This window comes from Cololabis saira, chromosome 4 (genome assembly GCF_033807715.1).
Source record: "Cololabis saira isolate AMF1-May2022 chromosome 4, fColSai1.1, whole genome shotgun sequence".
NCBI lineage: Eukaryota > Metazoa > Chordata > Actinopteri > Beloniformes > Belonidae > Cololabis > Cololabis saira.
The window spans coordinates 36,590,076-36,601,280 of record NC_084590.1 but is presented as its reverse complement, the minus strand read 5'-3'; the positions used below and the strand labels follow the sequence as shown (position 1 = coordinate 36,601,280).

The 11,205-nt window shown below is 43.3% G+C and overlaps 2 protein-coding genes across 3 annotated transcripts; one reads left to right on the top strand and one right to left on the bottom strand.

Annotated features, from left to right (window-relative positions):
• Window positions 1-127: 127 nt before the first annotated feature.
• LOC133441898 (dicarboxylate carrier SLC25A8-like) lies at window positions 128-10,573 on the top strand. 2 transcript variants are annotated; one of them, XM_061719646.1, is made up of 7 exons: window positions 128-570; window positions 1,010-1,217; window positions 2,314-2,517; window positions 3,486-3,563; window positions 4,685-4,786; window positions 4,867-5,047; window positions 5,117-10,573. In XM_061719646.1, exons 1-7 carry the CDS (start codon window positions 445-447, stop codon window positions 5,238-5,240), a joined length of 1,023 nt encoding a protein of 340 aa, XP_061575630.1. In that variant the 5' UTR covers window positions 128-444; the 3' UTR covers window positions 5,241-10,573. The 2 variants fall into 2 exon arrangements, with proteins under 2 accessions (XP_061575630.1, XP_061575631.1); XM_061719647.1 differs by lacking the exon at window positions 3,486-3,563 and having other exon boundaries at window positions 5,117-10,572.
• On the bottom strand, window positions 8,211-11,032 carry LOC133441899 (vacuolar protein sorting-associated protein 37D-like). The gene is made up of 4 exons (XM_061719648.1): window positions 10,853-11,032; window positions 10,416-10,587; window positions 10,250-10,320; window positions 8,211-9,106 (listed from the first exon to the last, which is right to left on the bottom strand). The coding sequence occupies exons 1-4, from the start codon at window positions 10,958-10,960 to the stop codon at window positions 8,672-8,674; spliced, it is 786 nt and encodes a 261-aa protein (XP_061575632.1). The 5' UTR covers window positions 10,961-11,032; the 3' UTR covers window positions 8,211-8,671.
• Window positions 11,033-11,205: the final 173 nt, after the last annotated feature.

The following is an 11,205-nucleotide window of genomic DNA, read 5'->3' as shown; positions in this document are numbered from 1 at the left end:
AAAGAACACATTGCTGCAGGCGATAAAAGAGACGTTGGGTATTTCAGTACCATATGCTGCTTCTTTTTTTTTTTTTTTTTTTCTTTCCTTCTTTCCAGCAGGGCGGCACCGCAGACATTCATAGTCATCAGAGCAGAGGAGTGTGGACCAAACAGCAGTCAGGTATTTGCGTAGCAAGTCAAACACTGCCTTTGTTCTGGACTGTCATTTCAGGACGTGTCGTAGTCGGTGACATGATCATTTGGAAGGTTTTATGCATAATGATTGAGAGGATTTATCTTTTAAAGACAAACTTTTTGTTTCCTGGCACTTGATGTGGGATTCATTAGCTTACACTGGCATTAAACTGACTTTATGCCAACTTTTTTATATTTTTGTTAATTGCATTTTTTATTTTTTTTGTATTTCTTTTTATAAGTGTCTTGATATTTAAAGATCTTTAACATGGTAGAAGGAGCAACCTCTGATCTGGCGCCCCCAGCTGCTGTCAAGGTCTTTTCAGCTGGAACAGCTGGCTGTGTGGCTGATCTGGTCACTTTCCCTCTGGACACGGCCAAAGTCCGACTGCAGGTGAGACAGCATCCTTTAAAAAAAATCCTATTTCAGAATTTAAATTCTTGCCTGTACTGTTTTGTAGGTGGCATCAAATTATGTTTTTTTTTATTCAAAAATGTCTTTTTTGTAATCAGAGTTATAAGAACTTTAACTCATCTGAATATTGTCCAAGCTCTTATTGAGTCATAAAACACGAAATGTAACCATAGAAACTTCTGCATGGGTGATTAATGTGTGATTGTTGAAGCTGAAACGGCTTCTCTTGTTGTTAAAACCTTAAATTTCATATAAAGCCCCGTCATGAGTAGGCCTATCTTTGTAAAAGTGAGTGTTGCCAATGTAAAAGATTTTTTTAAATCATGCAGATGTTTGCTCTTGACACACTCCTGACTCACTTTACAATCTGTGTCAAAGTTGTTGTTGTTTTCTGTAATACTTTGCTAATTTATTTTAGATCCAAGGAGAATCCAGGCCTTTAGTGAAAGGCCAGAGGGCAAAATACAGCGGTGTGTTTGGCACCATCGTCACCATCGTGAAGGCTGAGGGGCCGAAGGGTCTGTACAACGGGCTGGTGGCAGGTCTGCAGAGACAGATGAGCTTCGCCTCAGTGCGGATCGGCCTCTACGACACCATGAAACAGTTCTACGCAGGTGGATCAGAAAGTATGTGTTTTTCTTCCATTACAGCTCATATTTAACTTTAAAGCAAATTGCAAGTGTGGTGTGTGTTACGGGGTTCGTTCAGTCACTGATCACAACTACTTTATTAGATATGATCATTGCAGATGCAATTATTTCCTTTAAAGCAGCACTATGTAACTTTTCCACCTTAATATAATATTTCCAGAGTCATTGTGATGGTACATCAACTTACAACAGGTTTAATGACACCTCTGTCATGGTCTGAGGGGTCTGTATCGCCTTCACTGGCACTATGTAACTTTGAGGAGCATGGTAGGAACCCTTCCACACTACTGGTAAAGCACTACCGCTTTTGTCCAAAGGAGCTGCCAAACTCAACAAAAGCTGAAAGTTACATTGTGCTGCTTTAACTCACCATCTTATTGCTTTCTTGATCCCGTTTAGATGTTGCACAACAAACACAGCAAAATGGGAAATACTGACCCCAAGTGTCAGAGAGAGGCACTTTCACTTTAAAAGTCTGATACTGCGTAACTCTAAGACCTCTAAGACAAAACAATTCTGGATCAGGTTCATCCAAAGTCACTTCAAAGTTAGACCATGCTCCACCTCTGCATAATTCGATAATATTTTGCCAAAACAATTGCAAAACTTTTGTTATGTTATCCTGTTGGAAAACAGACCGATTCGAACGTCGGCCAACTGGCTTGGCCAAAGAACTCATCCTGATCCTGTAATTTCCAAACAGATTGTCTCATTTGTATTTCTGAATAAAAATCCTGGTGCTTGTTGGAAAAACACAGATTTCAGCATAGTGTGAACTTGTTTTGCTGAAATGCTTCCAGTAGGTAGGGCACAGGGCAGATTCCTCTTTCACTGAACAATGTGTGTTCATGCCTCATCTGGTACACTTTTCTTACTGTGATGTCACTGATTTAAAAGTTTGTAACCATGGAGACTTTCTGGCCTGCAGGCCATGTTATCACCCTGATCCACAAGACTTGAGATAATTGCTGTATACCTTTTAGTAGTTAAACTAAAAGCTGGCTGTGAAGCTTTGATTCAGTTTTTTTCCTATTTAAAACATTGTCTAGTATCATAAATGTTTGTGTGACAGATGCTGGACTTGGGACTCGGATGCTGGCAGGCTGCACAACCGGGGCGATGGCGGTGGCGTTTGCTCAGCCCACAGACGTGGTGAAGGTCAGGTTCCAGGCTCAGGTCGGGCGGCCTGAGGCCGGCTCTGTGAAGAGATACAGCAGCACAACTGAGGCCTACAGGACCATAGCCAGAGACGAGGGCTTCAAAGGGCTCTGGAAAGGTATTTCTAAATAGAGACGTTTAAAATTTCAGTGTGCAGAAAGTTTAAATATCACAAAAACATTCCTTGGCAGAACAACATTCATTACTTCATTAAGATTATCTAATTTGTGCATTTTTATATATTATACTACAACTGTAGTGTCTTTATGCAGGGATATTCATGGGTGTTTTTTCTGACTTAAAAGATCTTTATCTTTTTTTAATCTTTAGCTTTTTTAAATCTTTATCTTCATTCGTGTAAAGAAAAGTCAAATGGTGTTCTGTTTCGACTCACAGAACTGCAGTTACCTACGTAACTTGTTAATCTTGAAAATACAATGGTATTCATTCTCATACGCTCATCTGGATGCAGGGCGTGGGGGAAGCAGTCCAAGCAGAGATGTCCAGACTTCTTATGAACAGAGTTGGTGACAAAGCACAGCCCTGCCTGAGTCCAACAGGCACTGGGAAATGGTCCTGCTCCGGTCGCACTGAGACTGTACAGCCTTTAGCAGGGGGACCCGGACCCCATACTCGCAGAGCACCCCCCACAGAATACTATGAGGGACACGGTCAAATGCCTCCTCCAGATCCGCAAAGCACATGTGAACTGGTTGGGCAAACTCCCATAAACCCTCAAGTGGAGGGTATAGAGCTGGTCCAGGGTTCCACAACCAGGACGAATGCCACATTGTTCCTCCTGAATCCGAGCTTCGACTATTGGCCGAGTTCTCCTCTCCAGTACCCTGGCGTAGACTTCCCCGGGGAGGCTGAGAAGTGTGATCCCCCTATTGGGGAAGTGGGCCTTACACCCAACAATGTCCTCAATCGAGGTAAACAGTTCCCCATCTGCACTGTAAACAGGCAGAGTACTGCTTCCCCTTTCTGAGGCGCCGGAGGGTTTGCCAAAATGTCTTCCAGGCCGAGCGATAGTCTTCCTTCATGGCCTCACTGAACTCCTTGCTAACCCAAGTTTTTTGCCTCCAGGACTGCCTGAGCTGTGGCTTGCTTGGCCTGCCGGTACCCGTCAACTGCATCAGGAGTCTCACAGGCCAACATGGCCCGGTAGGACTCCTTCTTCAGCCTGACGGCATCCTTTACTTCCTTAGTTCACCACTGGCTTTGGGAATTGCCACCACGACAGGCACCAGAGACCTTGTGTCCACAACTCCGAGCTGCTGCGTCGACAATGGAGGCAGAGAACATGGTCCACTCTGACTCAGTGTCCCCAGCCTCCCTCGGAAATTGTCCCAGAAGTGGGAGTTGAAAACGTCCCTGACTGAGGGCTCGGCCACAAGTTCCCAACAGAACCTCACAATACTTTTTGGGTCCAACTTCCTCCTCCTCCAGCGTATCCAACTCACCACCAGGTGGTGATCGGTCCTTCTCTTTATCCGGGTGTCCAAGACATGCGGCCGAAGATCAGATGAAACAACAACAAAGTCGATCATCGACCTCCAGCCTAAGGTGTCCCTGGATGGACACCCTTTTGCACGAACATGATGTTTGTTATATACAAACTGTGAGTAGCACAGAAGTCCAATAACAGAGCACCACTCGGGTTCAGATCGGGGAGGCCGTTCCTCCCAATCACGCCTCTCCAGGTATCACTGTCATTGCCCACGTGAGCGTTGAAGTCCCCCAGTAGAACAAAGGAGTCCCCAGTTGGAGCACTATCCAGTACTCCTCCCAGGGACTCCAAGAAGGCCGGGTACTCCGCACTGCCGTTCGGCCCGTAGGCACAAAAAACAGTAAGAGACCGGTTGAGCTGGGGAGCTATAACCAAGCCCACACCAGCTCTCCGCCTCTCACCCTGGGCAACTCTAGACTAGTGGAGGGTCCAGCCCCCTTCAAGGAGCTGGTTCCAGAGCCCAAGCTATGTGTGGAGGTGAGCCCGACTATCTCTAGCCAGTACCTCTCAACCTGTCACACAAGCTCTGGCTTTTACTTTGGTTCATAACATTCTTGGTGAAAGACTGGTGATGATCTCACTGATCTCTGTTGCTGATATTTGTGCCTTACTTACACTTTCTAATAAATCTACACCCAGCAAAGCTCACACCGTTATTCTTATGTTCAGAGTTCCAGTGGTTCGGTACGGTTCTGATTCTCTTACTGGTCTCCGTCTGTGTTCTTCAGGTTGTTTTATTCATTGCGTGAACATAGAGAAAACTTTGTCTTTTCAGGCTCTCTGCCAAACATAATCCGCAATGCAATCGTGAACTGCTCCGAGCTGGTGACCTATGACATGATCAAGGAGCTGCTGCTGAAGAACAGCCTGATGAAGGGTACAGTAGGTGCACCTCACCCTTTACGTATGTTACAGTCTGAGTGGATTTAAGTGAAGCGGGCTCTGCTCTGTCTGCAGACGACGTGCCATGTCACTTCACGGCAGGCTTCGCAGCGGGCTTCTGCACCACAATCGTGGCATCTCCCGTGGATGTGGTAAAAACGCGCTTCATGAACTCTGTACCGGGTCAGTACGGCGGCGCCATGAACTGTGCCTTGACCATGCTGATTAGGGAGGGACCCTCGGCTTTCTACAAGGGGTGAGTAGGGTAGTTATCGGCAACCGGCAATGCAGAACCTGTCATCTGATCACCTGATTCTTTTTATAGCTTCGTGCCCTCGTTTCTTCGTCTGGGCTCCTGGAACATTGTGATGTTTGTGAGCTACGAGCAGTTTAAGAGAGCTGTTGCAGGACTTCAGCGGGCCTGGGAGTCTCCTCTCAGACCTGTGTGAGCTGGTTTGGCATTAATCAGTAACACAGTTGGGCCATAACCCGTTCATCCTCAGGAGTAAAACTTGTTAAAAAATGTTAACAGGAACATGTGGAGCTTCCTGTTTGTTAGTTCATTGAAAGTGAACATTTATTGAAAGAAACTTGATTGAGGGAGAGTTTAATATGCGGGTGAGGTGTTGTGTGTCATCACCACACCCGACATGTCGGGAACTGCAGCAGGTTTTATTATTTGAGTTTTGAGTTCAGACTCTTTTAGTTTGCAATCAGGGCTTCAAATTTAACAGGCCAAATAATCATGACCATAAAAATGTATCACTTTTAAATTATTTTTCATTGCAATTTTGAAGTAATTGCTCTCTTTAAGTCATTTAAAATGTTTTTTTCGAATGGCTAAAATAATGAATAATACAATTTTTTGTACAAATGCACTGCCAAGCAAAGAAAAACAAACTCCAAATAAAAATCACCACCTGCATTAAACTAAAAAAGAAAAAATCAAAGTTATGTGTCCGAAAGGTTCCGTGATAAAAATGTCTCAGATGGGAATTACATACACAACTTGTGTATGTGCGTGGAAAAGATATTGCTCACTTTCAGAGCGGTCACATTGCTGGTCTGCATTAAGCAAACAAAACCATGAAGGAGATCGCTGCTGAAACTACGAACATTGCTATTAGAACTGTCCAACAGGTTAAAACCTGCAAAGATGGTGATCAAGCATCATCTGCAATTATTTCTAGGCCCTGAAAAGACAACAGAACAATCTGTTCAAAGACGTGCAAGAGTACAGGTTGTATTGAAATTATTTTAATGATGTAGAATATTTTAGGTCCAGTTCATGGCACCAAAAGAACTCCAGTCATGAACAGCGCATGAACAAAGACCGTCGGTGCGTCCGAAATGCCATACTAAACAGTATATACTAAAAAGTATACTTAAGTTCGGCACACTTTTGAGTAAATATCAGTAGTCTGCATTAATTCGGACGTACTATTAAGAGCCCACACGTCACTTCCTGCCGTTGGGAGGAAGTGATGTGTCGCAGCAGCAGTAGCAGCACCGCTCCGCTCTTTCCCATTTATCCTGGCCGAAACAAGATGACATTATATAATATTATTATATACGAATATTATAATATTAATATTATATAATAATATTATTATACTGAATATTATACTTATGACATATACGTATCACTTAGCAACCAAACACCGCTGCATTGCATTGTGGGAAGTTTCTGCTTAGCTAGTGTCCATCAATCCACACTAATACATTTCTCCGGAATGAGTATGGATAGCAAATACTATTGAGTACGTTCTAATGTTTAGGACGTACTAAAAAATCTCACATACTGTTTTTGCTACTCATTAGGGTGGAAGGATGCAATTTCGGACACAGCCCATGTTGCATGGCGTGTGTTACTGTACGTTTGAAACAGATCCTGTGAGCACTGTGGGTTGCAGGATCGACAGATTCCCACAGTCGCCATCAGGTTGGTTTCTGAGAACTCTGGAGGTTAGGTTAGGTGAACGTCTTTGTTTTCTCTGAGCCTTTCACCGCTCTACAAGAAGGTGGGTGACAGCTGTCAGAGAACGAGATGAGCCTTCTTACTCACACATGTACTGAATTCAGTCATTTGTGAGTCTTCTGCTTTTTCTGTATTCCTGTTACTCAGTATAAAACAGTTCCCTCACAATGTTTACATTTACAAGAACTGAAACTGCTTAAACTTAAACAATTACTGAACACAGTATTTTGAAATAAAAGGTTATTTGGTCCTTAAATATCAAAAACCTTTTGTCTTACTGTTGACATTTTCCAAACAAGCTAAGATTATCCAGATTTAATGAAAACCAACTCATATTTTAATTCTTTGTACGCCATCAGAGTAATATCATATATAATGCAAACAAGTGACAAGCTCTAAGCTGTGGTTACATCGTCAATAATCAATTGACTTACATTATTGGAAAATCATTAAAGATCTTAACTAAAAGTTTTAATAAAGATATAAAACTTTGTTCTCTCCTTCAGCCGTCTGTGTTGAGTTTATTTAGATTTATGTGTCAAGATGCATCACAGCACAGCACTGTTAAAATATGACAGAAACCACATCAGTGACATAAATTAAACAACGTTTTGGTGTCATAACTAAAAAGAAAAATCATTTAAAAGGAAGAGATCAGTTAAACATTGACCCAGATTCACTCACAATGAACCTCTGGGTCTGTCACTCCAAACCTGCTCCACGACCGGGTGCAGTTACAGATACTCATGTCTACAATCGTCTTTACGTTACACCTTCCAGGGGAGCGATCTGAAGATAAAGCACCTCCAGCTGTGAGAAGGATTTTTCAATCTCGATAGGACCCAAATTGTGTGACCACTTTTTTTTGTTCCACGTTATTCAGGGCTGAAATAAACAGATTGTTCTCTGAACAAAGCACGGATGTGAAACTGAGGTGAGAAGCACAAAACAATCAGCTGACAGACAGGAAAATTGCCCAAGTTAAGTCTTGTGGGACAAAAGAGGTCGCTGACAAAGATGTAACTGAAGTCTGTGGCGTAACAAAAGCCTGCGAACAACCACCACATCACTAATCATCTCCTGCAGCACCTGTGAGGCGTCTTCATGGTTGAGTTGGTCAGCTGCACTGGGCCCAGGTGCACCCTGGGTAACCTCTGGGCAGGCACAGGTGGGCCACCATGGAGCCAAAACACATAAGAGCAGAATATTCGATGAATACCGCAGCTCTTCTATCAAAAACCTGAGGGATATGTGCGGACGGACAGGGGGAAGTGAGAGTTTAGAGTAAAGGAGAGCTTGATGATGATGCTTCTCCGCCCTTGGCAGGAGTCTCTGCAAACAAACAACCGTAGAGATTGGATTTCAGCGAGCTGTTCAAGTTCAGAGGAAACACTGATGTGTTCAGTCCTGACCCGGCTGCTGAAAGTCTTTAAACCAATAAATACCCACAAAGCTGAGTCACTCTGTGTATAAATTATCCAAAAATAAAAATATTAAGCCACTATTAACAATGAAGTGGGATTGATTTTGATGTCTCCTTTATGAAACTGTTAAGCAAACACACCGTGTCCTGCTCTGCTGCTGCAACAACAGATAATGTCAGATACTTATTTTATTTTTTCTCTTTAAACACTCAACATTCACATTACTACTACATATTGATGACAGTTATAAGCCCTTATGAACATAAACACCTGCCTTTCACCCGAAGAGAGCTGGAATCAGCTCCAGCAGACCCCCGTCAGCCTGAATGGCAAGAAGTGGGTCTAGATAAAGGATGGGTCTACTAATAGAGGTTTAAACGGTAAAAAAACAAAAAAAATCTTTTCACGACATACACTGCTGAAGCATTAACGTAAGAAAAACCTGGAAAGAAATAAGCCCAAATCTGAGCCACCGTCTTTACTTGTGTGGATGCCTCCTCTGCTGCACCGTCAGCGGCTGAAGACGGGCGGGCCTCGCTGGCCACCTGAGGCCTCGCTTGTGCAGTCCTGACCGTGGAAACTCATCATCGTCATCATCGGGACAAAAGGGTGAGTGCTGAAGACGCAGAGCAGTGTTTGCGTGGATGCCAAGCGGCAGCAGGAACGGAGGGTGGCAGCAGGCGGGTAAGACGACGGCTGCACTGAGGCCGCAGAGCGGGTGGATCTGTCCTGGGAAGGATAGTAAGAAATGCTCCGGGAAAACATCACTGAGCGTGGTCTCTTCCTCGTGTCTGAGTATCTCCTGGAGCTTCTTCACCAGGACCAACCTGATGTGGTGGAGCCTCCGAGCACCGAGGAAGGAGTCCAAGGAATCTGCGGAAATATTTCTGTCTGCAAATCTCTGGAACAACGTCTGTGAGAGGAAACACAAACATCTGCTCAGGGTTCATTTCAGAAGCTGCATTTGCTTTGAATGTTACTCTCTTAAGTGGGAAAACATGTGTTATATGCTACATGTCATACATTTATTACCCGAGGCAGCTAAATGACTTACAGTTGTGAAAAAGAAAGTACATCCTCTTACCTCAGTGAATCAGGATTATCAGGTCCTCAAGCTCAAGAGTTTCAAAAGCAGATAATAATCTGCATATTGCAACTGACTCTAGTAGTCATGAACTAGGATCCTGTAATGTGATTTATTTACTCATTAAAAGGGTAACAAAAAATTTAAAATTTGAATTTTGAGGGTAAATAACAAACACTTGTCAAATGGAATTCATTAAAAGATCATCAGCAAGTGTGAGTCCCTCAATAAAAGGTCTGGAACATTTATGTTTTTATACAATGCAAACAAGGTAAGACTTCAGCAATGATCTTCAAGAAGCAATAGTTACTGTGTCCATCAATCTTGGAGGTTATTAAAGACATCAATTAAGTTCACAGGAGAGTCCGATGGAGTCTGTCTTCACTCTGACTGGGTGAAAGGTAAAGTACACCCAAAACAGGTTCATCACAGCTTGAAGATCATGACACTACAGTTATGCCTTGTTTGGAAGAGTTACTGGCAAAAGCCTTATAATCCTTGCTTGAAAAAGAGCATGAAAGTACCCCAAAAGGTTTGAGAAGCTGGATCTGACCAAACCACAAGAATGAGGATGTGATAATCTCCTCTGCACAGATGAGATCAAAGTAGTGTTTGACCATAATGTACAGCAGCACATTTGTCAAAAGAAGAAACAAAACCACACACGGCACATCAGCTCAAACATGTCATACCAGTTGTCAAGCTGGTAGGGATGCTAATTTGGGCTTGTTTTGCAGGCCGCAGCATCTTTGATCTAGAGGTCATTAAAGTGACCGTGAGGTCCCCTGGCACCAGTTTTCTGAACGTGGACCTAAAAACACCTGATAAAAAAAGCCTGGCTAAAACTAGGATACAGCACCAGGATGATGTAAACCTGAAACAGACTGGCTGACTCGGTCAAGGTCGAGCCTCTAATGCAACAGAAAGACTATTTATAAACAAATAATCACAAACCTCCTGCTATCATCTTACCTCATTCTCCATCTCTGCATCATTGATCTTCTGCAGGAGGCACTGCAAAGCATGATGGATGCGTTTTTCGGCTAAAAGGATATACAAATGTTTTTTTGATGTTAATGGAATAAAAAATATTGGAATGTTTGTGTAAACTAAACCAGAATCTTGTTCCAAAACTCACCAAGTTGTTCCCGTTTGGCGTTGATGAGGCTTCTAAGTTTTTCCAGCTCCTTGTACTTTGTTGCAAGTATCAACTTTGCATCTCTAAGTTTGGGTTTTTGGGACAGACTGGCTTTTGCCAGCTTTTGATTTGAAACTAGCAAATTGTCAGCAGTCTCTTGCAGCCCCTGAAGCTGGAAATCAGCACATGTAAAGAGACCATGAACCCAGAGACCTTTTAACCAAAATCTTTTATGGACAAGTAACATAGGTATGATGCATTTTCACCAAACACAACCAATACTGACATACAAATAGTCACACTCAATATTTTTTATTTTACAAATATTATTTATGTTGTGGCTCTTAAATAAGGTCCTTGCACTTAATATAAACTTCATGCACCAATTATTATTAAACTTTACAACAAGCATCCTTGCCATTTTCATCCTTGCCCACCTTCTCACTGCTGCTGATGATGTGGTTTATTCTCTCCTCGTTTTCCAGCAGCTCTCGCAGCTCTCTGGTCCTCCAGGCACCGAGCTGCAGCTGCACCAGCAGAGACATGACGACCCTCCACCTTCACCGAGCACCTACCTGCACCTTCACCGAGCATCCACCTCCACCTTGGTCCTGTCCTGTCCTGTCCTGTCTGCCGCTCCAGCGCGTCATCCCGCGGGACGAGCTGCAGTGCTGCGTTCACAGGCTGTCGGAAACCCCGCGATTCTGCATCATCAAGACGCAGGATTTTAATATAAGATAAGATAGTCCTTTATTACTCCCTCAAAGGGGAAACTCACGTGTTAGCAGCA